The 23,832-nt window shown below is 42.3% G+C and overlaps 1 protein-coding gene across 4 annotated transcripts in view; it reads right to left on the bottom strand.

The window, feature by feature from the left end:
* LOC108432080 (rho GTPase-activating protein 21) overlaps positions 1 to 23,832 on the bottom strand; it is a 218,291-nt gene that overhangs the window by 18,152 nt on the left and 176,307 nt on the right. For all 4 annotated transcript variants that reach the window (XM_017705672.2, XM_017705689.2, XM_037536773.1 and 1 more), the window contains 9 exons: positions 13,940 to 14,086; positions 10,342 to 10,444; positions 9,503 to 9,545; positions 8,355 to 8,474; positions 7,290 to 7,589; positions 5,347 to 5,411; positions 5,016 to 5,164; positions 4,406 to 4,548; positions 833 to 988 (listed from right to left, as the gene is read on the bottom strand). In XM_017705672.2, coding sequence (XP_017561161.1) covers positions 833 to 988; positions 4,406 to 4,548; positions 5,016 to 5,164; positions 5,347 to 5,411; positions 7,290 to 7,589; positions 8,355 to 8,474; positions 9,503 to 9,545; positions 10,342 to 10,444; positions 13,940 to 14,086 — 1,226 coding nt within the window. The remainder of the gene's footprint in view (positions 1 to 832; positions 989 to 4,405; positions 4,549 to 5,015; positions 5,165 to 5,346; positions 5,412 to 7,289; positions 7,590 to 8,354; positions 8,475 to 9,502; positions 9,546 to 10,341; positions 10,445 to 13,939; positions 14,087 to 23,832) is intronic.

The raw sequence follows: 23,832 nt of genomic DNA on the forward strand, positions 1-23,832 counted from the left end.
CTGCCACTTTGAGTCTGAATCGGGGCCGACTGCGCTGCACGATGCCTTCAATTAGCTGTGCTTTAAGAACGATTCACCTGCAAGACGTGAAGTTGAGCGACGAGACACACAGACCTTTAATTCAGTGCTTTCACTCCAGGTTTGGAGCCGCTGCTCTGGCACTGCACAGTTCAGTGTTTCTCTCTGCTGTTCACACCTCGTTCAGCTCAACAAGGGATCGATTAGCTGATAATATCAGGCGTTTTAACCAGGAAACCACAGTTATGCCGTGCAGGGGCTGCAGGACTGGAGCTGAACTCTGAACTAACCGCACTAGTAAACTTACAGAATCACGTCTGTCGAGACACGACGTCGCTTTCTGACCCACGACATTCAGTCTGATATTTAACGTTTATGTTTCTCCATTCAGACGTCATTTAAATCAGAAACAGAGAGTAAAGTTATACCGGGGGTCTGCAGCTCCGTTAGGGGGACGACTGTTTATCTCTCGGCTGTTAACGTCAGCTAAAGTTCTCTAAAGGTCTACACTGATCACATCTGTGTTAATTAGCTGGTGTCATTTCCCTCCTATGACGGGAGGTTTCCTCTTTATTCAACACCATGGGATCCTTTACCCACCCTGACATGAAGAGCTGGTGGGCTTCTGTGCTGTTATATGTCTGAGAGACTCCAGAAAAGGGAGACGGGCTGAGTATGAGATAAATATAAATATCAGGAAAACACAAACTTGGTAGCTTTCTGCCAGTTTCAGTGGGACCAGGAGTTCAAGGGAAACTGAAACCCTAGGAGAGCGTTGGTAGGTGTTGCTGGAGGTGTTTGTAAGAGCACTCACGTCCTCCTGGATATCAATGTCTCCCACACCCTTGTTCAGCTCCTCCTGCATGCTGGAAATGGCTGCGTTGTTACCGGGCACTCTGTAAATGCCCGTATACTCCAGCCCCCTCTCCTCCACTAGCTTACAGCAAACCTCCACGATCAAAGGCACAAACTAGCACACAAACACAAAATATACAAGCACGGTCAGCAGCATTCACGCCAAAACACACACAGTGAGCACAGTAAACTGAGTCTACTAAATTCTACACTGTTAGTAATGAAGGTTCTGTGCAGGTACGTTTTTCGTTCATCAAGGTTCAAACAGTATAAACGTTCCCTCAGAGCTCCAGCAGTGGTTTTAAGGTCTGATTGTGGAGCTTAAATCAGTTTCTCCAGGTTAAAAAGTTGGTATTTGTTCCTTTTCATAACCGAATGTTTTAAAACAGAGCAGTAGAGTAAAAGCCTGGAGGCGAGGCGAGGCGGGGTGTGTGGAGTCATTTCCACACATCATTTCAGTGGATGATGGTTCAGTTATGTTCCCTGACTGAAGGGACTGAGATGGACCCCTGATGGCCCCACCCCAGTGACAAGAGGGGAGCTGACCCACTGACCGTTTAGAACCTTTATTTTTGAGAGTGTAGGGATACACTGTACACACACCTGGGCTACTGCACTGAAACATAAACATGTTATTCCTTTTACTGCATTTGTAAACACAGACATAAGTGTTACATTCATATGTAATGCTAATCCAGGTCTGCGCTGTCCCTATTCCCATATCGGTGCACACCCAAATTTGTGCTGGTTACACAGGCAAATTTCCAGCAATAAGGAAAACGAAGCCAATACCAACACACCATATATTTAAAATTGCTCTGCATTGCTATCAGTGTCCAAACACAATGAGCAAACAGACACTCACAAAACAGCCTGTGTGACACTGAAAACCGAGAAACACAAAGTTTTGCTATGCTATCTAAACGAACCAGCTCATTACAGAATTCATTAGTTGCGCTACTCTATGGCTAAAAGAACGTTTTATATCCCTGGAATTGCTCATTTTGATTGCTTAGTTTTCTTCTCTTAATGAAACTTTACACAGTATTATAAATGTCACATTTCCAGAAGTTAAACTATGGCACGTGCCCTATGTCCCGGGCCCCGATGACGGCCGTGAGTGAGTGTGGGACGGCACATTAATCCTGAGCCCCCACGATGGGCGCCGCCCCTGGTCACTTTAATTTTGCTTATGTTTGACCCGGGTGGGGATAGTGACCAGGAGGCAGTGCTCGGGATTGGCACACCGTCCCCCACTCACTCGTAGTTCTCCTCTCTCTGCCATCCTCACTAGGCTTCATCCTCAATCGAACCTCGGGCCCCACGTTACTGCTGGCCCCACTCTTGCGGCCATCGCTGAAGCCCGGGGGACGGGCACATGCCATAGAAAACTACTATTTATTTACCTTTCTCCACATTTTTTTTGGCAGATTTTTGTCCAATATTCCTTCTGATTTAATGATTCCAATTCCATTCACTTGCTAGGTTTTCCTCTATCAACGCTGCCAAGCTTGTGGGATTGTTAGCATTAAAAAAAGTTTGCTCTGAGGTGCGTGAAGCTCGACCACATCCGACAAGCTCAACCGCATCTTTTCAAACTGCTGCTAACACCACATCATTCGAAAGCTTAACGCGCTTGGAAGAGAACATTGTTTGCTATCTATGTTTACATCAGCTTACAGAGGACACATTAACAGAATTAGAAAATCACCTTTTCTTTACTCAACACTTACAATATATTGCCAAAAGTTTTCACTCGCCCATCCAAATCATTGAACTCAGGTGTTCCAGTCACTTCCATGGCCACAGGTGTATAAAGCCGAGCCCCTAGGCCTGCAGACTGCTTCTACAGACATTAGTGAAAGAATGGGTCGCTCTCAGGAGCTCAGTGAATTCCAGCGTGGTGCCGTGATCGGATGCCACCTGTGCAGCAAGTCCAGTCGTGAAATTTCCTCACTACTAAATATTCCACAGTCAACTGTCAGTGGGATTATAACAAAGTGGAAGCGATTGGGAACGACAGCAACTCAGCCACGAAGTGGTCGGCCACGTAAAATGACAGAGCGGTCAGCGGATGCTGAGGGGCATAGTGCGCAGAGGTCACCGACTTTCTGCAGAGTCAATCGCTACAGACCTCCAAACTTCATGTGGCCTTCAGATCAGCTCAAGAACAGCGTAGAGAGCTTCATGGAATGGGTTTCCATGGCCAAGCAGCTGCATCCAAGCCTTACATCACCAAGCGCAATGCAAAGCGTGGAATGCAGTGGTGTAAAGCGCCGCCACTGGACTCTAGAGCAGTGGAGACGTGTTTTCTGGAGTGACCAATCACGCTTCTCTGTCTGGCAATCTGAGGGACGAGTCTGGGTTTGTCAGTTGCCAGGGGACTGAATATGCACCAGTTCACAAAGCAGGTCCATAAAGACGTGGATGAGCCAGTTTGGTGTGGAAGAACTTGACTGGCCTGCACAGAGTCCTGACCTCAACCCGATAGAACACCTCTGGGATGTATTAGAGCGGAGACTGTGAGTCAGGCCTTCTCGTCCAACATCAGTGTCTGACCTCACAGATGCGCTTCTGGAAGAACGGTCAAAAATTCCCATAAACACTCCTAACCCTTGTGGAAAGTCTTCCCAGAAGAATTGAAGCTGTTATAGCTGCAAAGGGTGGGCCGACATCATATTAAACCCTTTGGATTAAGAATGGGATGTCATTCAAGTTCATATCTGCATGAAGGCAGACGAGTAAATACTTTTGGCAATATAATGTATCAATGATTTGGGGACTGAAGTCATCCCATCAAATGTTTCGTCATGTTTCGGTTAAGTCTTTATCTGCGCTACTGTACAGGACCACTGTCGTATTTCACGCTTCATAATGTGCCTGTATTTTCAAAGGGAGACTGATCTAGCCGTCGGGCAGGCAGGTCCAGCACCTGCACTCTTTGACTACATGGTTAAGTTGTTGTAATAAGTGCAGAATGTGGCTTTGCGTTGTGATGTTGGAAAAAATAACCGTGTCTAGAAGGCAGCACACGTCGCTCCAAAGTGGGTTTATGTACTTCAGGTTAATATCTCCAAAAATATGCAAGTTACCTAAACCATGGACCCTCCCTTTTCCAAGATAGACCCTGACTTTTGAACTTCACATGTTTCTTTCTATAAACAATTTAAAAAGTACAGCAATCGATTTCATAATGAGAGAACATTTACAAAAACAATGAGGTTGTTAAGGTAAAAGATTAAATATCTTATCCTTGTACGGTTTCCATTTAAATTCAGCAAAGTGGATTTACCAATCACTGCTTTTGTTTTTAAATGCCTTTTACATACTGTCCCAACCTTTTTTTTTTTTTTTAGGAGTGAAGTTTGTCCAAAACTGAAAGCAACCTTGACATTTCTGTTTTATGAAATAAACCGTTATGATGGGTGTAACGCCTGTTATCTGTAAATGAGTCATAACGCTGCAGGTGTACTGGTACTGATGATTTAAAACACAGCACTATGTGAAGCTGGTATGTAGCCTGTTTTCTTACCCTGTTGGTATGAGCAGGAGGGCAGTCGTCCAGCCTCACTCCAAACGTCACACCCGGAGAGGCCTTCTTCTCAAAAGGCTTCCTCATCAGTCCAGGGATTCCTTTTCTCCACGTCCCCTTGTCCTTGGGTGGGCTTGAGTCATCTGGATCAACATCATATGAATGAGATGGATCAGTGAAAGTATTGAGCTCTGTGTCAGCCAGACTAAAAAATCTGTGTGATGTGCTGACTAGTGGGCAGTACCAGTCATTATACAATGATGAATTAGCAGTTTTTTTCCCTTCTAACATGAATATAAAAAGAAAAATACACGAGAAGCACGGCAAGAGAAAAAAAGGAAAAGTCATCTGTATATAAAAAAAATACTTAAAGCTGCACTATGTAAGTTTTGGGGATTTGGAGACCTCTCTGGTGGAAATGTGTAATTGCAAACAACGTTATTTAAGTACTTCCTATTCCTGCTGAAAACCAAACTGCGCCTCAGCAGGTGGTCGATCTCCAGAAGCAGGGCTGCACGTGGTCTATAGTTTTTCTTTAATCGCATTAACAGGGTCTTTGCATAGGGGCACTTGGTCTAGTGGCAGTTTTAGTTCTTCTCAGCGCTGTTACCTTTGTGTATGGCTTTCCTATCGTGCTCTTTGTTGGGCGAGTGGGGGCTCTGGGTTTTACCCTCTCCTTTTCCCCCAAGTAGAGTGTGTCTGATACTCAGAGACTGCCGAGAGGCCTTCGGAGACGGCTCCGTCTTACTGCTGGGTGGACTGGAACATAAACACAGACGTCAGAAGCCTTGTAGACATACTAGCCACCTTCAGATCTTTAATGCATGTAAATACTAATACTATACTAATCTAAACATAAGAAATGAAGCACTGAGGGTTCTGTATATTAACTTTATAACTCCAAAGTCAGGTAAAGGGAATGTTGAACATGTCTTGTTTACCTCATGAGAGTGTTGTACTCCTTTATTTTGCGATTGATGAGGTCTGTACTCGTAACCAGTGCATTCTAAAAAATAAATAAATAAAGAAATAAGAAAGAAACGCAGTAAGAGATGTAAAAGCATTTATGCCCTTTGTTTGACGTCTTGTCCTGCAAGACAGTAGTGCGTCCTGCTATGATGTTTGGTTTGGAGACTGTGGCTCTGTCTAAAAGACAGGAGGCTGAGCTGGAGGTGGCGGAGATGAAGATGCTGAGATTTTCGTTGGGAGGGACGAGGATGGACAAGATTAGAAATGAGCAGATCAGAGGGACAGTGAAGGTGGAGCGGTTTGGAGATAAAGCCAGAGAGGCCAGGTTGAGATGGTTTGGACTTGTGTTGAGGAGGAATAGTGGATATATTGGGCAAAGAATGTTGGAGATGGAGCTGCCGGGCAGAAGGAGAAGAGGTAGACCTCAGAGAAGGTTTATGGATGTAGTGAAGGTGGACATGGAGATGGTTGGTGTAAAAGTAGAGGAGGCAGTGGATAGGGCAAGATGGAGGCAGATGATCCGCTGTGGTGACCCCTAAAGGGAGCAGCTGAAAGAAGAAGAAGGTTTGACGTCTTGTCCTGCGTTACTTCAAGACCAGAAAAGGGCAATAAGAGTAGGCATTACTCAGTAAAGGTTAAACCATCTATCCAACAACTGCTAAATGATAAACATTGCAGCTAACTAGGACAGAAGGCCTGGTGAGCATTAGTGTAGCTAGCATGACAACAGCTCTGCCCACCACAAACAGGGCTCAAGGCTACAAATGATCTGAGTTATATGTGGAAGAGCTCAAAGTTTCAGCTGCTGAATGACGCGATAAAGCTCTCCACACCGTTTTCACTGCTCTACATTTTTTTTGAAGAGTCACCATTTGCTTGTTCTGTGAAAAGGAAAGAATGTCTGATTTGCACTTTACAACATTTGGCTTGTTTCTTTTGTACTGAGCCCCTAAGGGGCCGTGGTTCTTAATAAATAAATTTTAAAAATAAATAAAAATGAGCGTTCCCTCGCAAATAAAATGCGCTGCCTCGCAAATGTTTTGCATTCCCTTGCAAAAAAATACGCATTCCCTCACACAATAAATCCAGCACAGACTGGCGAAACAGCTTTTATTAAGTTTTTTTTTCCTTCATATTAATAGACACTTATTAGTCCCACAACAGGGAAATTCCACCTCCGCATTTAACCCATCCATGAAATGAAACACCACATACACACTAGTGAGCACACACACTAGGGGGCAGTGCGCACACTTGCCCGGAGCGGTGGGCAGCCCAATCCGCAGCGCCTGGGGAGCAGTTGGGGGTTAGGTGTCTTGCTCAAGGACACCTCAGTCATGCGCTGTCGGCTCTGGGGATCGAACCGGCAACCTTCCGGTCACGAGGCTGGATCCCTAACCTCCAGCCCATGACTGCCCCAAACGTTAGCTATGCCAAAAACAAGGCTCTAATGTAGGCAGTGTCGCTGGGCACCTCTGGTCCTACGTTTGCTTGCTGTCTGATGAGCATATCCTTTGTGAGGGAATGCAATGTAATAACTTCATTTATTTATTTATTTTTAAACCACGGCCCCTTAGGGGGCTCCATACTTCTGTCTTGCATGAAATACTTCTTCCCATCTTTTACAGCTTACAAGAACAGGCCGTCTGACTGACATGCACAATAACCAATCACTGCTGCTTTAGTGTGCACAGACTCAGAGATGCACGATGTTCTGCTGAAAGAAGAAGGAAAGAAAACTGGTTCAGTCAATCGCGCTAATGTTTCTAACATTAAATAAAAGTGAATAGTCACCGATTAGAATTGTTCAATTGCCATCATGAGAAATGATGAGCCTTTCTAATCTAAGAGCGCAAATGAAAGTGGCTTGAATCTGATTTGAAAGGCAGGTTCTTTGTGTTTTGTAGAATCTCACCTCCTCGTCCAGGTTGCTGTTCTCCTGGATGGCTCTGATCCAGGACAGCATGTCCTCCCTGTCCTCCGCCTGGAACAGGTACTCGCAGTCCGACGTGGTCAGCCGCAGGACGTTCTTGCGCTTCGTCTCGCTATAGGAGATGTCTATCAGGCAGGCTTTGATGCTGATCGGCAGGGGCTCGTCCTCAGCCTGCGAGCTGGCATGGGCTTGAGCCTCCTTCTTATCCTTAAATAAACAAAGCGAGTGGCCCCGGAGCACGGCGTACATCTGCTTCCACGGCCGCATGCCACTCCCCACACGCTGCAAACCATGAGGTATCGAAGTAGAGAAATGATTAAGCGAACAGGTAAAAGTATTACAGAGGATAGAAGGTCTTGGTGATAAAACATTAAAAGTGAAATATCATAAAAACAACTGTACATATCAGGGGACACTGATACCTATGACCAATACCACTAAGCAACATCTGACGCGTGCATTCGTGCCAGTAGACAAAACGTAGCAACGCGTCACTGGTGTGGAACGACAAGCAGCGGCAAAAGTGCTCATGGCAGAATCTGTAACGGCAGATCTTGGTGTTAAGAACAGGCTAATGGAGCCGTTTACCTGAGCTGCTTCTGTCAGTAATCACTCATCTGCCACTGCGTGGTCACTTACAGACTCAGTTAATGTGGCTGAGAGACCAGAAGGAACTGCCAGGCTCTTGGTGTAATGAGGCCTTTAGCCTCGATTTAGCCTTTAGCACAGCAGCCCACTACCCGGGCCTGTGTGTCCACTAGCACACTAGCTGTTTTGCACAATAAAGATATTTTACATTTACTTAACTTGTTAAACATGTTAATTTGATAACACCAATTATATACAGTAAATAAAGAAAAATAGGTTTTCTTTAGCATCTAATATAATACCAAGTAAAAGCCATCTAGCCAAGCTGATTGTGTTTTATTTTTGACAGATTTTATTAAAGTAAAACATTTAAAGAAAGTAGATCTATAAATATCATGAGTTATGGTGTCAAGGTGTGGTCAGTGTGTGTGTGTGTGTGTGTGTGTGTGTGTGTGTTACCTTGCTCTTATCTGAGTTGAGCTGGCGGAAGTGCAGTAGTCCCTCCTTTGTAGCGTCACTAAAGATGTCTGATGAAGAGTCTCTCCTGGAGCCGGAGTCTTCGGAGGATCTATCCACAGCCTACAACACATTACACGAGTACTTTGCTCATATACATGCACGATAAATCAGATTTTAATTGCTATCCTGGTAGAATGTTTCTAGAATGTTATTCCAGACCACTCTGCTAAATAATGTTCTCCCTATTTGCGCTGCTCTATTCTGCTCCCAGCCACTCTTTTCTAGATCTTGGTTCCCATTCATACAGTCCTAAAATGTTCCATTCACACTGTTCTGAAAGGTGGTCTTCTATTCCCCACTTTCCATACATACACTGCTCTAGAATGTTTTCCATTCAGATTTTATAGAATGTTGACTACTACTCACACTGTTCTAGGACAGTCTTTCAGTCACTGTTCTAGAATGTTGTTTTCATTCGCATATTCTTCCCCATTCACAGTGTTCTAGAATGTTCTCCCAAATTCACACCGTTCTAGAATGTTGCCTTTCATTCACATTCTTCCCCATTCACAATGTTCTAGAATGTTCTCCCAAATTCACACCGTTCTAGAATGTTGCCTTTCATTCACATTCTTCCCCATTCACAATGTTCTAGAATGTTCTCCCAAATTCACACCGTTCTAGAATATTCTCCCAGATTCACACTGTTGCTTTTCATTTGCATATTCTTTCCCTTTCGCTCTGTTCTAGCATTCTCACAATCATCCACACAGTTCTACAGTGTATCCAAACTTTACACAAGTTGGTTCTCTCACTTGTGTTTTCTCTCATATTTCCTATTATTCATCTAACAGTGTTAGTCAAATAATATTAATCCCAGCTTGTTACAACACATTATCACCATTATAATTGTTTAATTGTGAAGCATAGTAAAGTTGTACTGCAGATAATTTAAGAACCTTTTCACAAACAAGGCAATAATAACACCTTTCCATATACAAACCTCCAGAAATTCATCAGTTTATTTGATATGAATTTATTATGAATATAAAATATAAAAAATTAACCAAAAACACAAACAAACCCACATTTTCTACGCTATACTGTGTAATATTGAGCAATACAGTGTTGGTAGAAGCTGTGCTCACCTTCCTTAGTCCTCTCAGACCTGGGAGGTGCTTCAACGATCTCCTGAACAGGCAGATAAAATGCACATCATTACTGTAACATCGCAGGCATCACTGGGGTGACACCACTCATCACTAGTGTAGCACCCAACACAAGGACCTTACTGCCACTAGAAAAAAGAACGCAGGTTCACACTCTCTCTCATAAGACAGTAATAAATGTATTAATTCAATTCATCAATATTATAAATTATAAATATAAACCATTCGCCAAACGGGCTGTAAGAAGCTTTACAGACCGGCTGGAACAAAACAACATTAATACTGATCTGGACAAACTGACCAAACTGAGCTGAACCTGATATTGGGTCAGATTTATATCTCAGTCTGATTTGGTCCGACTCTGAAGATCAGACACGTCTGGCGAATGGTGTTTGGTTCATTTCTGGCTGCTTCCTGGTTCTTCAGCTGTTCTTCTGTCACAGCTGCCGACTGAAAATCTGCTCAGTGGTGACGACAGTTTGGGAATTTAGTGTAAGGAGCTGGAGAACGAACTGCCGGCTGAGCAGCGAGTGGGCGGAGCTCGTTACTCTGACGTAGCAACAAGCTGCTCGTTAAGGAGCTATAATTAGGAGGAAGGAGCTGAACGTTAAAAACATATTAAAGCCGCGTTCACGGCCAGTTTATTCATTTCTTACTGTATTTATTTAACTGCTGTATTAAAGCAGTAGAGACACTCGAGGAGGGAGTTATTTCATGATAACACACCCTCTCCTCTCTTGTTCTCTTGCTTAAGTAAGACATTAGTAGCTTTGCTATAACAAGATGAATGACTTTGATGTGAATATTTAAAATCTTACCCGCGTCCTTCTTCCCGGAAGTTATCCAAACCCTCATCGTAGGACTTGGACCTCTCCGTTTTAGTACCAGAATCTGACTCAAGAATCGTGAGACGTAAGGAGTCTGGAGATGTTAGAAAAGAAATTCATAAGTTAACCCCTTAAAATGCAGCCTTTATTAACAAGTAATAATCAGCAACCAGTATGAATGTAAAGCACTGCTGGAGACTGTAATGCAGATTCATACTGGATTAAAATCACTCCACAATTATTACAGTCAGACTGTAAAACTACACACTGCAGATTCATATTGGATTAAAATCACTCCACAATTATTACAGTCAGACTGTAAAACTACACACTGCAGATTCATACTGGATTAAAATCACTCCACAATTATTACAGTCAGACTGTAAAACTACACACTGCAGATTCATACTGGATTAAAATCACTCCACAATTATTACAGTCAGACTGTAAAACTACACACTGCAGATTCATACTGGATTAAAATCACTCCACAATTATTACAGTCAGACTGTAAAACTACACACACTGCAGATTCATACTGGATTAAAATCACTCCACAATTATTACAGTCAGACTGTAAAACTACACACTGCAGATTCATACTGGATTAAAATCCCTGCACAATTATTACCGTCAGACTGTAAAACTACACACTGCAGATTCATACTGGATTAAAATCACTCCACAATTATTACAGTCAGACTGTAAAACTACACACTGCAGATTCATACTGGATTAAAATCACTCCACAATTATTACGGTCAGACTGTAAAACTACACACACTGCAGATTCATACTGGATTAAAATCACTCCACAATTATTACAGTCAGACTGTAAAACTACACACTGCAGATTCATACTGGATTAAAATCACTCCACAATTATTACAGTCAGACTGTAAAACTACACACTGCAGATTCATACTGGATTAAAATCACTCCACAATTATTACAGTCAGACTGTAAAACTACACACTGCAGATTCATACTGGATTAAAATCACTCCACAATTATTACAGTCAGACTGTAAAACTACACACTGCAGATTCATACTGGATTATAATCACTCCACAATTATTACAGTCAGACTGTAAAACTACACACACTGCAGGTTCATACTGGATTAAAATCACTCCACAATTATTACAGTCAGACTGTAAAACTACACACTGCAGATTCATACTGGATTAAAATCACTCCACAATTATTACAGTCAGACTGTAAAACTACACACTGCAGATTCATACTGGATTAAAATCACTCCACAATTATTATGTTCAGACTGTAAAACTACACACTGCAGATTCATACTGGATTATAATCACTCCACAATTATTACAGTCAGACTGTAAAACTACACACACTGCAGGTTCATACTGGATTAAAATCACTCCACAATTATTACAGTCAGACTGTAAAACTACACACTGCAGATTCATACTGGATTAAAATCACTCCACAATTATTACAGTCAGACTGTAAAACTACACACTGCAGATTCATACTGGATTAAAATCACTCCACAATTATTATGTTCAGACTGTAAAACTACACACTGCAGATTCATACTGGATTAAAATCACTCCACAATTATTACAGTCAGACCGTAAAACTACACACTGCAGATTCATACTGGATTAAAATCACTCCACAATTATTACAGTCAGACCGTAAAACTACACACTGCAGATTCATACTGGATTAAAATCACTCCACAATTATTACAGTCAGACTGTAAAACTACACACTGCAGATTCATACTGGATTGAAATCACTCCACAATTATTACTGTCAGACTGTAAAACTACACACTGCAGATTCATACTGGATTAAAATCACTCCACAATTATTACAGTCAGACTGTAAAACTACACACTGCAGATTCATACTGGATTGAAATCACTCCACAATTATTACTGTCAGACTGTAAAACTACACACTGCAGATTCATACTGGATTAAAATCACTCCACAATTATTACAGTCAGACTGTAAAATTACACACACTGCAGATTCATACTGGATTAAAATCACTCCACAATTATTACAGTCAGACTGTAAAACTACACACACTGCAGATTCATACTGGATTAAAATCACTCCACAATTATTACAGTCAGACTGTAAAACTACACACTGCAGATTCATACTGGATTAAAATCACTCCACAATTATTACAGTCAGACTGTAAAACTACACACTGCAGATTCATACTGGATTAAAATCACTCCACAATTATTACAGTCAGACTGTAAAACTACACACTGCAGATTCATACTGGATTAAAATCACTCAACAATTATTACAGTCAGACTGTAAAACTACACACTGCAGATTCATACTGGATTAAAATCACTCCACAATTATTACTGTCAGACTGTAAAACTACACACACTGCAGATTCATACTGGATTAAAATCACTCCACAATTATTACAGTCAGACTGTAAAACTACACACTGCAGATTCATACTGGATTAAAATCACTCCACAATTATTACAGTCAGACTGTAAAACTACACACTGCAGATTCATACTGGATTAAAATCACTCCACAATTATTACAGTCAGACTGTAAAACTACACACTGCAGATTCATACTGGATTATAATCACTCCACAATTATTACAGTCAGACTGTAAAACTACACACACTGCAGGTTCATACTGGATTAAAATCACTCCACAATTATTACAGTCAGACTGTAAAACTACACACTGCAGATTCATACTGGATTAAAATCACTCCACAATTATTACAGTCAGACTGTAAAACTACACACTGCAGATTCATACTGGATTAAAATCACTCCACAATTATTACAGTCAGACCGTAAAACTACACGCTGCAGATTCATACTGGATTAAAATCACTCCACAATTATTACAGTCAGACCGTAAAACTACACGCTGCAGATTCATACTGGATTAAAATCACTCCACAATTATTACAGTCAGACTGTAAAACTACACACACTGCAGATTCATACTGGATTAAAATCACTCCACAATTATTACAGTCAGACCGTAAAACTACACACTGCAGATTCATACTGGATTAAAATCACTCCACAATTATTACTGTCAGACTGTAAAACTACACACTGCAGATTCATACTGGATTAAACTCACTCCACAATTATTACAGTCAGACTGTAAAATTACACACACTGCAGATTCATACTGGATTAAAATCACTCCACAATTATTACAGTCAGACTGTAAAACTACACACTGCAGATTCATACTGGATTAAAATCACTCCACAATTATTACAGTCAGACTGTAAAACTACACACACTGCAGATTCATACTGGATTAAAATCACTCCACAATTATTACAGTCAGACTGTAAAACTACACACTGCAGATTCATACTGGATTAAAATCACTCCACAATTATTACAGTCAGACTGTAAAACTACACACACACACTGCAGATTCATACTGGATTATATATATATATATATATATATATATATATATATATATATATATATATATGTATATATATACATACACATACACATATACATACATACATACATACACACACACACACACACATATGAGAAGGGCCCTTGTGTCTCACCTTGGTCGTGGGAGAGCTGGCGGCGGATAACAGCGGATGGTGATGTGGGGCTGGGGGGGATGGTGGTGATGACCGGAGTGCTGGAGATGACAGCAGACGCAGGAATGTGTGTGTTGTCATGGTCAACACTGGGACTGGACGGTTCATCTGTGGGGACAGAGAGGTTTCAAAACATCTCTCAGTGCTTTTCTGTTCATTTCCAATAGCTCTGTCATTTTTATATAGAACCTATTTAACTGGGGCTGGAAAAATAGTTTTCTTTTTTGACATATATCAACAGTATAAAAAGCACCAGCTTAGCTTAAAGTTTAAACCCTTTAGATGGTGAAACAAAGACCTAAGGCTACAGATGTAACGGGTGCACTGCCACATGACAGTTCACCTAAACTGGCACTACTTGTGAGGCCGATTCAGTGACACAGATGTGGTGACAAAAACATCGTCCAGACTACAGTAATCAAAAATTAAGATTCATAAAGAACTGATTTCTTCAACTCCTTCTACATCTCAGCACCCAAATCAACACCAAACAGAACTGACAAATAATCAGCCACAGATAAACAAGCCATTAACAAACTACTCACCCAAACAAACCAACAAACATACATTTAGACCTCAACATCAGAGCTTAAAGGAATACCTCCATCCGTCATCGGTGATGCTCCAGTACATCACAAACAAACAAAAACACGCTGCTCCCCCTCAAAATCCACAATCATCTCTCACAATGCAAGTCAGCTTCTCCACTGACATATTAACTGTCTCAGTGCAGCACTGAACTCCTGTGTGGAGCAAACCACAGGACTGACGGTCATTAAGAGAGATAAGAACATCCACACCTTTCCAAACACACACACACCTCATCACAGTGAGAGGAAACAGGCATTCAGACACTCCAGGTAGAGCTACTTCCATTTCCACTTCAAATTCAGACACACAATGTCTGACTTTGTGCTTCTAAATCTGGACAAAAAGTGTTCGCTGTATTAAAATATACATATAAGTAAAGGCTACATAAAATGAAATCAGGTTCTAGATAATACTGCTGGGAAAAGTACTAATCGCCAGTGCAATTTGCTGCTGATAATTCATTATAAGATGTTACCATTGGGAAGATTTCACCCAACACTAATGTGTGTATATATATATATATATATATATATATGTGTGTGTGTGTGTGTGTGTGTGTGTGTGTGTGTGTGTGTGTGTGTGTGTGTGTGTGTGTGTGTGTGTGAAGGCTACAAAAAAAAAAATCAGGTTCTAGATATTACTACACAGAAAGGTTCAAACTGCAAGTGCAAACATGTACATATATTTATAAAGTTAAAATTGCAACTGATTATATATCATAAGATGTTACCATTACAAAAAAAATCAGGTTCTAGATATTATTGCTGAATAAAATTGCAGCTGTTTATTCACTTTAACATGTAGCAATCGTAAAGTTTGGAGGAACCGCATTATTTAACAACATCCATGAACTGAATTCGTAACTGGGATTGTTTGGATGGTGAGACGCAAAAAAAAAAATGCAACCAACTTCCAAGACTGGACTTTGGGGTTGCAGAAAAACATCCTTGCCGACTTCTTTGAGAAAAGCAAGAAAAAAAGAATGGGTGCAGTAATAAATTCTGTTGTAAACAAAATGAAACCTATTTTGTTGAGGCTTCTCTGTAATTTGCTGTTGAATAAATGTTTTGTTTTCTTTTTAAATAACTTGTACATAACAGTCATTTTGACTATAAATGAATAAAAGTCAGTCTGAATTTCACAGCACTGTATGTACAGCCATAAACACACACACGTACTCAAATATCCAGAGACAAAGGACAGACCGTTTACATTGCATCATCAGCTGGGACATTGATGATGTCATATCTTGAGATACAGACTAAGTGACTCAGACAGAGAGAGAGAGCGAGAGAGCGAGAGAGCGAGAGAGAGCGAGAGAGAGACAGAGAGAGAGAGAGAGAGAGCGAGAGAGCGAGAGCGAGAGAGCGAGAGCGAGAGAGCGAGAGAGAGGAGAGAGAGAGAGAGGAGAGAGAGAGAGAGAGAGGGAGAGAGAGGGAGAGAGAGAGAGAGAGAGAGAGAGAGAGAGAGAGAGAGAGAGAGAGAGAGAGAGAGAGAGAGGGAGAGAGAGAGAGAGAGAGAGAGAGAGAGAGGAGAGAGAGAGAGACAGAGAGAGAGAGAGAGAGAGAGAGAGCGAGAGCGCGAGCAAGAGCGAGAGCGCGAGAGAGAGAGAGCGTGAGAGAGAGAGAGAGAGAGAGAGAGAGAGAGAGACAGAGAGACTAGGTGAACATGCCCTGACTGGCTCTACAGTCTCCGCTACATCCTCCTGTACTGTAACTGCACAATCAACACAAGCAGGTCTGAGTAAGCAGATTTAGCCGCTGCACCTTCTAACGCACTTTCAGAACTCAACAGTCAAAGAAGGTCCTCTCTAATGCTCACATTTCAGGTTCCGTGCCTGATCGTGGAACGTGACTGAGGCATAAAGCCATGACGATGGTCATCACAGGAGAGCTTCAGCAGGGTTTATCCTTTAATAAAGGAGGTAAAAGGCTCTTATTTATGTTATTGGATAACACTGCGTTCGTCTGGAATTCAACAACGAGACGTTTGGCATCCATGGCTCCCAAAAACACATTCGGTGTCTCCTGCCGCTGTAGTCGATTGCTTCAGAAAATCATCAACCAGCTTCTCAGACAGAGCTTTGGAGGCGTGTCTGCAGGTTCTTTGAGGAACATGCTCAACACTGAAAAACTATATTAAATTTAGCTGTTGAGGCTTCTGCGTCATTTTCTATTAAATAAACGTTTTCTGCTTTTTTCCGCGACACTGAAACACGCAGAGCTTATACCTGAAGACAACGGTGAAGTCTGGAACTGGACCACAAGCCCTTCGAGCTTCGAGTGCAGCTCGGCTTGACCCGCCATCCTTCAAGGCGCACGGAAGACAAGCATCGAGAACGGCCGTCCGTACAGCGGAGTCTCTCGCTGTCTTCAGACGCAGACTGAAGGCCGTCTCTTTACACAGCACTTAAATCAGCTCTGAACTATTAGCTGCACTTATTTTATTGTACTGCACTCTGTATTTTATTGTATTGCACTGTGTATCGTAGTGTACTCTAGTGTATCGGAGTGTAATGTAGTGTATTGTAGTGTGTATCGTAGTGTATTGTAGTGTATAGTAGTGTATAGTAGTGTATTGTAGTGTATTGTAGTGTATAGTAGTGTATAGTAGTGTATTGTAGTGTATTGTAGTGTATAGTAGTGTATTGCACTGTATTGTAGTGTATAGTAGTGTATTGTAGTGTATTGTAGTGTAGTGTATAGTAGTGTATTGCACTGTGTATCGTAGTGTATTGTAGTGTATTGTAGTGTATAGTAGTGTATTGTAGTGTATCGTAGTGTATCGTAGTGTATCGTAGTGTATAGTAGTGTATCGTAGTGTATAGTAGTGTATAGTAGTGTATTGTAGTGTATCGTAGTGTATCGTAGTGTATTGTAGTGTATTGTAGTGTATAGTAGTGTATTGTAGTGTATTGTATTGTAGTGTATAGTAGTGTATTGCACTGTGTATTGTAGTGTATCGTAGTGTATCGTAGTGTATCGTAGTGTATCGTAGTGTATTGTAGTGTATCATAGTGTATTGTAGTGTATCGAAGTGTATCGTAGTGTATCGTAGTGTATTGTAGTGTATCGTAGTGTATCGTAGTGTATTGTAGTGTATCATAGTGTATTGTAGTGTATTGTAGTGTATAGTAGTGTATCGTAGTGTATCGTAGTGTATAGTAGTGTATTGTAGTGTATCGTAGTGTATCGTAGTGTATAGTAGTGTATTGTAGTGTATCATAGTGTATCGTAGTGTATCGTAGTGTATTGAATGGGAGTTCTGATTCTAACTCTGTTCCTTCTCTCTCTGTATCTACTGTGACTGTGTTTCTATCAGTATCTGAGCTCAGGACCGTCTCTCTCTCTAACCTACTGGTAACTAGCAGAGACACTTTCTCTAGACAGACAAAGCACTTCTGGTAAGTCGCTCTGGAGAAGAGCGTCTGCTAAACGCTGTAAATGTAAATGAAGAGTGTTTTAACCCCACTGTACCCAGATTTATATCAACTCTTAATATGTAATTCAACCACTTAGAATCTCTGGCTTATTTCCTACGTGAGGTTTACTATTCAGTAATTACAATAAGGACAAACTGGCTGAGCTATTCTTAGGTTACAGAAGTGTGTAATAAAACCTTGAGCCCTGGCCATGTAAAGGGTTAACAGTAGACCATAATTACATAAACACAGCCGCCAGTTTCATGTTATAACAAAGTTACAGTCTGTTCCACCCTGAATGGGCTGATGTGATACCACAGATCCAACAGTCTGACCGCAGACACGCCCTCAGCCCCAGTGACGTCACACGCACATGCACTCTCTGCCACAGCGGCAGAAGGTGACTTTTAGCTGCTGCTGCGTAGCGACATCATCACTTCCCGTCCAAAACACGGCCAGAGTTCCAGTTTATATACCTCCCTGTTGAAAAAACCACAGCACCCATTAAAAGCGTCTGTTGGCTCCTGATGGTTTTCAGTAGTCGCTAATGGTCTTCTGTGTTTTAATGATGAGTTGACACCTCTGTGTAAAGGATTCTGATCATTTGATAGACAGATGGAGACAGATTGATCCCGAAGGGAATTTAGTAGCCAGTAGCAGACACACAACACTATACAGTAACCGTAAACAGGTGTTTACATATAACAAGAATAAATAAACCAGATCTGATCTACAGGCGTAAATAGAACAAATAATACAACACTCTGAGATAATATCTATAACCTGAGATTAGAGACGCAGTGCAATAATGACTGTACCCAAATTTACAGGTGACAGCACATAATGACCACAGGATGAATAAATAAATATGTGTGACATATTGTACCCAATAAAGTGTCCAGATGTGCAAAATGTGCAATGAGGTATGCAGAAAGTGCAATATGTGCAGCACGCTGTCTAAATGTGCAGATGAATAGAGAAACACAGGGTAAGCATGAGATCCAGATTCAGTCCTGCTCTCTCCCCTTCTTCTCTGCTGGTCCCCCTGGGAAGAGTTGAAGAGCCTGGTGGCTCTGGGGACAAAGGACCTCCTGAGTCTGTGGGTTGAGCAGCTCTGTGACAGCAACCTGCCACTAAACATGCTCCTCCTGTCCATGATGATGGTGTGCAGTGGGTGGCCATCATCCTCCATAATGGAGAGCAGTTTGTGTGATGTCCTTGTCTCAGGCACCTTGACCACAGTGTCCAGTACCGCACCGACGACCGACCCCGCTCGCCTGACCAGCTTGACCAGTAACATCTCGTCTTTCCTTTTTATGCTTCCTCCCCAGCACACCACAGCATAGAAAAGACAGCTGGGAACCATGGTCTGATAGAACATCTGCAGAAGCTTCCTGCAGATGTTAAAGGACCTCAGCCTCCTCAGGAAGTAGAGCCTGCTTTGACCCTTCCTTTACAGGATGTCTGTGTTGGCTGACCAGTCCAACCTATCATCCAGTTGCAGCCCAAGATACCTGTAGGTCATTACCCTCTCCACTTCAACCCCCTCAACAGAGACTGGCTGTGAGGGTGGCCTAACCCTGCGAAAGTCCACTACCATCAGGTGTTCTGGGACTGGTTCCACATGTGTTTGATCGTTTCCTAATGGCCTGTAATGGTAACCATCAAGCCAACTCCAGTTAGAAAGCAAAACCACCAGGTTTCGTTCCTCACGGCCCTGCAAACAGAGTCACGCTGTGACAACACACTGTCCACAGCGCCATCTGCTCGGAGCTCTCTACATCGTCACAACGCTGACCTGTGATTCCTCAGAAAGCTGTGACGACGCTGTCTGACAACTTTCTAGGAAATTGTGACTGTACGCCGTCAGAACCTCCTAGAACCCTTAATAAGTTCTATTTTAATCAATAGGACCATTTGAGAACCGGTTCTAATCGCCATCGGCAAGGCTTTCGTGATTTCAGTAGCCTTTATGGTCTTTTTTTCTGCGAATAAACCCGACATTCATGTCTTTTCATCGTGGTACGGTTTAGTATGTAATATCATTATTATTATCAGCATGACAACATTAATATACATTCAGTGTAACTACTGTTGCCCAGCCGTACTTAGTTCACTGTTTTTCCCCATAAAACCGACAAAAACACTGTCGTGGCAGTGCGGCACTGATGTCAATACCCTGGCGGTGCATGTCAGGCTGAGACTGCATGTCTGCAGCCGGACCCCTCTCGTCTCATCTGACTCAAAAAGCATCTGAACAAAGTCTTTTTCCCAGCAAGTGATTCCACCTCTAAGTGTGTGTCTAAGTGACTGTTGCACAAACACACGACAGACTAGACTCTCAGATATATGGAAATGGGAAGTGATTAATTCTTGTGTTTACTGGACACTGGATTGGAGCACGGAGCGAGTGTCTGAGTCATGATGGATGGCGTCAGCAGGTGTAGACAGAGGCTGGTGGAAAAAAATTTCATGGACACCAGTCCCAACAGGCCCTGTGGGTGATGACGCTGCCATTGGTACGGGCACACTGACCGAGGCAGACTTCATATAAACGTGCAGCAGCAGCAGCAGAGCCAATAACTTACGTGACACCATCCATATTATGCCTACAAAGTCGCCCATGTGTCTGTTCCAATAAAGACTAGGTTTCACTATTACAACAATAAACATCCATTAATAATCTCCGATGCCCTGGTTGGAGTTTAAACTGTATCTGCTGTTGTCTGGCACCGGTGAGCTCTAATATACCCATCACAACAAAATACCGAGTTAACTAGACAAGCAAACGGTCTCCTGTTTCCAGTCAAAACGGCCATTAAGTGCAAGTGATTAATTATTCAACAGATAATTTGGGGAATATTAAATGTTAAATAATTCACATGCATAACCAAGTGGAAAGGTAAAGGAAAATAATTGAGGGGAAAAAGGAGTTTACAGAACTGGAGAGAAAACGGGCCTCCTAACAACCACCTGGAAGACCTGGTAGACACCACAACTGCCCCCATCAGACAAACAGCACTGAAAGCTTTGATCTCTGAGAGAGAGGAGAAGATCAAGCTGCTTCAGATCTGAAAACATCCACAGGTGTTTCTGTCCATCCTTCCACTGTGAGAAGACCACTCAGCGCTGTGGGTCTGAAAGGACGTGTAGCTGATCAAGAAGAACCTCATTGAGAAAAAGAGACGGACACATCAAACAAAGAAGCTGGACGATGGACTGACCACCACAGAGTCCAGACCTCAACACCACTGAACGCGGTTTGATCACTTCAGAAAATCTAACCAGCTTCTCAGACTGAACTCTGGAGGCGTGTCTGCAGGTTCTGCAGGAGGAGCTGGAAGTGAGTCTCCTGAAGAGAATGGAAGCTGGAATGAAGGTGAATTAATAGTTGTTGGGGCTTCTGTGTGATGATTATGAGAATTTGTAAGAAACGAAATCAAATAATCGAAGGTCTCTAAAAAAGTCCAGTCATAGTAAAATGTTTCCTCTTTTACATACAGACCCTTCCTTCAGTTTTGAATCTGCAATTTCAACAGAATTTCAACAATACAATGAACTACGAATGAAAAAAGGTGAATAAAAAAGTACAAATCAGCTTTAAAAAAAAATTTCAGCAACTTCAGCCTTGAACCTACTGTGGAATAAACTACTGTTTCATTATGATGCATCACCAAACTCTCGTCCTTCCTGATTCAGACCTCTAAGCTAAGAAAACACAGGAACCTGAGCTAAGAGCTTTATACACTATACTGCCAAAAGTATTCGCTCGTCTGTCTTCACACGCATATGAACTTGACTGACACCCCGTTCTTTATACATAGGGTTTAATGTGATCTCGGCCCACCCTTTGTAGCTATAACAGCTTTAACTCTTCTGGGAAGGCTTGCCACAAGGGTTAGGAGTGTTTATGGGAATTTTTGACCGTTCTTCCAGAAGCACATTTGTGAGGTCAGACACTGATGTTGGACGAGAAGGCCTGGCTCACAGTCTCCGCTCTAATTCATCCCAAAGGTGTTCTATGGGGTTGAGGTCAGGACTCTGTGCAGGCCAGTCAAGTTCTACCACACCAAACTGGCTCATCCACGTCTTTATGGACCTGCTTTGTGCACTGGTGTGCAGTCATGTTGGAGCAGGAAGGGGCCGTCCCCAAACTGTTCCCACAAAGTTGGGAGCATGAAATTGTCCAAAATCTCTTGGTGCTGAAGCTTTAAGAGTTCCTTTCACTGGGACTAAGGGGCCGAGCCCAACTCCTGAAAAACAACCCCACACCATGATCCCCCCTCCACCAAACTTTACACTCGGCACAATGCAGTCAGACAAGTACTGTCTCCTGGCAACCACCAAACACCGACTCGTCCATCAGACTCCCAGACAGAGAAGCGTGATTGGTCACTCCAGAGAACACGTCTCCACTGCTCTAGAGTCCAGTGGCGGCGCTTTACACCACTGCATTCCACGCTTTGCATTGCGCTTGGTGATGTAAGGCTTGGATGCAGCTGCTCGGCCATGGAAACCCATTCCATGAAGCTCTCTACGCTGTTCTTGAGCTGATCTGAAGGCCACATGAAGTTTGGAGGTCTGTAGTGATTGACTCTGCAGAAAGTCGGTGACCTCTGCGCACTATGCCCCTCAGCATCCGCTGACCCTGCTCTGTCATTTTACGTGGCCGACCACTTCGTGGCTGAGTTGCTGTCGTTCCCAATCGCTTCCACTTTGTTATAATCCCACTGACAGTTGACTGTGGAATATTTTAGTAGGTCCTCCGAGCCGTCATGCAGTTTAGAGACGCTCCCTAAGGCTGATGCACTGTATGAGCTCCTCTATCACTCAAACAGCTGCCAGCAGCCACGTCAGAGTGCATGATGTGTATTTAAAAGTAATTTGCAAGCTGTTTAAGCTTGCAGAGTCCTGCAGCTCTGCTGAGTGTAAAAGGGGAACTTTAAAACCTCCCCATTTCCTTGTGTCAACAGAAGCCACTTAATTTCCATCTGAGAAAACAGAAACCTGCCCATAGCCATCAACAGCAATCAGCCTCCCTCGAGCGCCTGCCGTGTATTACAAGTGAAGTGTCGTCAAGTGAAATGATCTTAATTCTAGTCGATAAGTCCAATATTTCTTATTTAAAGATGACTGTGCACTTATTATGAGTATATTTAGCTCATTTCTGACATTTTTACCTGTTTTAAATAATTTAATTTAGTAAAATGATCTCACTATACTGGCAGATAATTTAGCTTGTTTCAAGCAAATTTCTTAAAAACAAGAAAAGTTATCTGCCAACATCGTGGGATAATTTTACTTTTAATAAAATGACAAAGTTTGGAAACAGTGAAATAATATCACAATAAGCTTAAAACAATCACAACACGAGGAACGTTTGGAATATCGACTCGATTTAAGTTAATTGTACTTGACAAAATAGAACTTTTTTGCTCTGCTCAGAGTGAAAAAAAACTGCGATGAACCAAAATTTCAACCACTGAAAATTTCTGGCAGAATATGGTCAAAAACTGCTGCTTTAAGTTTTGGAAAAGACAATGGGCAATTTTTTTTAACCAGGCTTACAACACAATGTCAAAGGCTTTCCAAGGAATCTGAACGGTAAAGAGAATGAGGAACTGAGAAAAGACGCTGTTTACTTCCTTCATTCTCCAGCAGCATTCAGCACGGACATGTTCAAACTGTGGAACAGCGGCAGATCAACAGTGTCCAGCTGGCTGGGTGGAACTATTTCCCATCTACGAGGGACAACAGACAAGCGTCTCACAATCTTTATTCATTCCACCAGCAGAAGCAGAAAGTCCCTGTAAGCAGGCCTGAATCATCTGTAGCCACAGCT

This window comes from Pygocentrus nattereri, chromosome 3 (assembly GCF_015220715.1).
Source record: "Pygocentrus nattereri isolate fPygNat1 chromosome 3, fPygNat1.pri, whole genome shotgun sequence".
Lineage (NCBI taxonomy): Eukaryota > Metazoa > Chordata > Actinopteri > Characiformes > Serrasalmidae > Pygocentrus > Pygocentrus nattereri.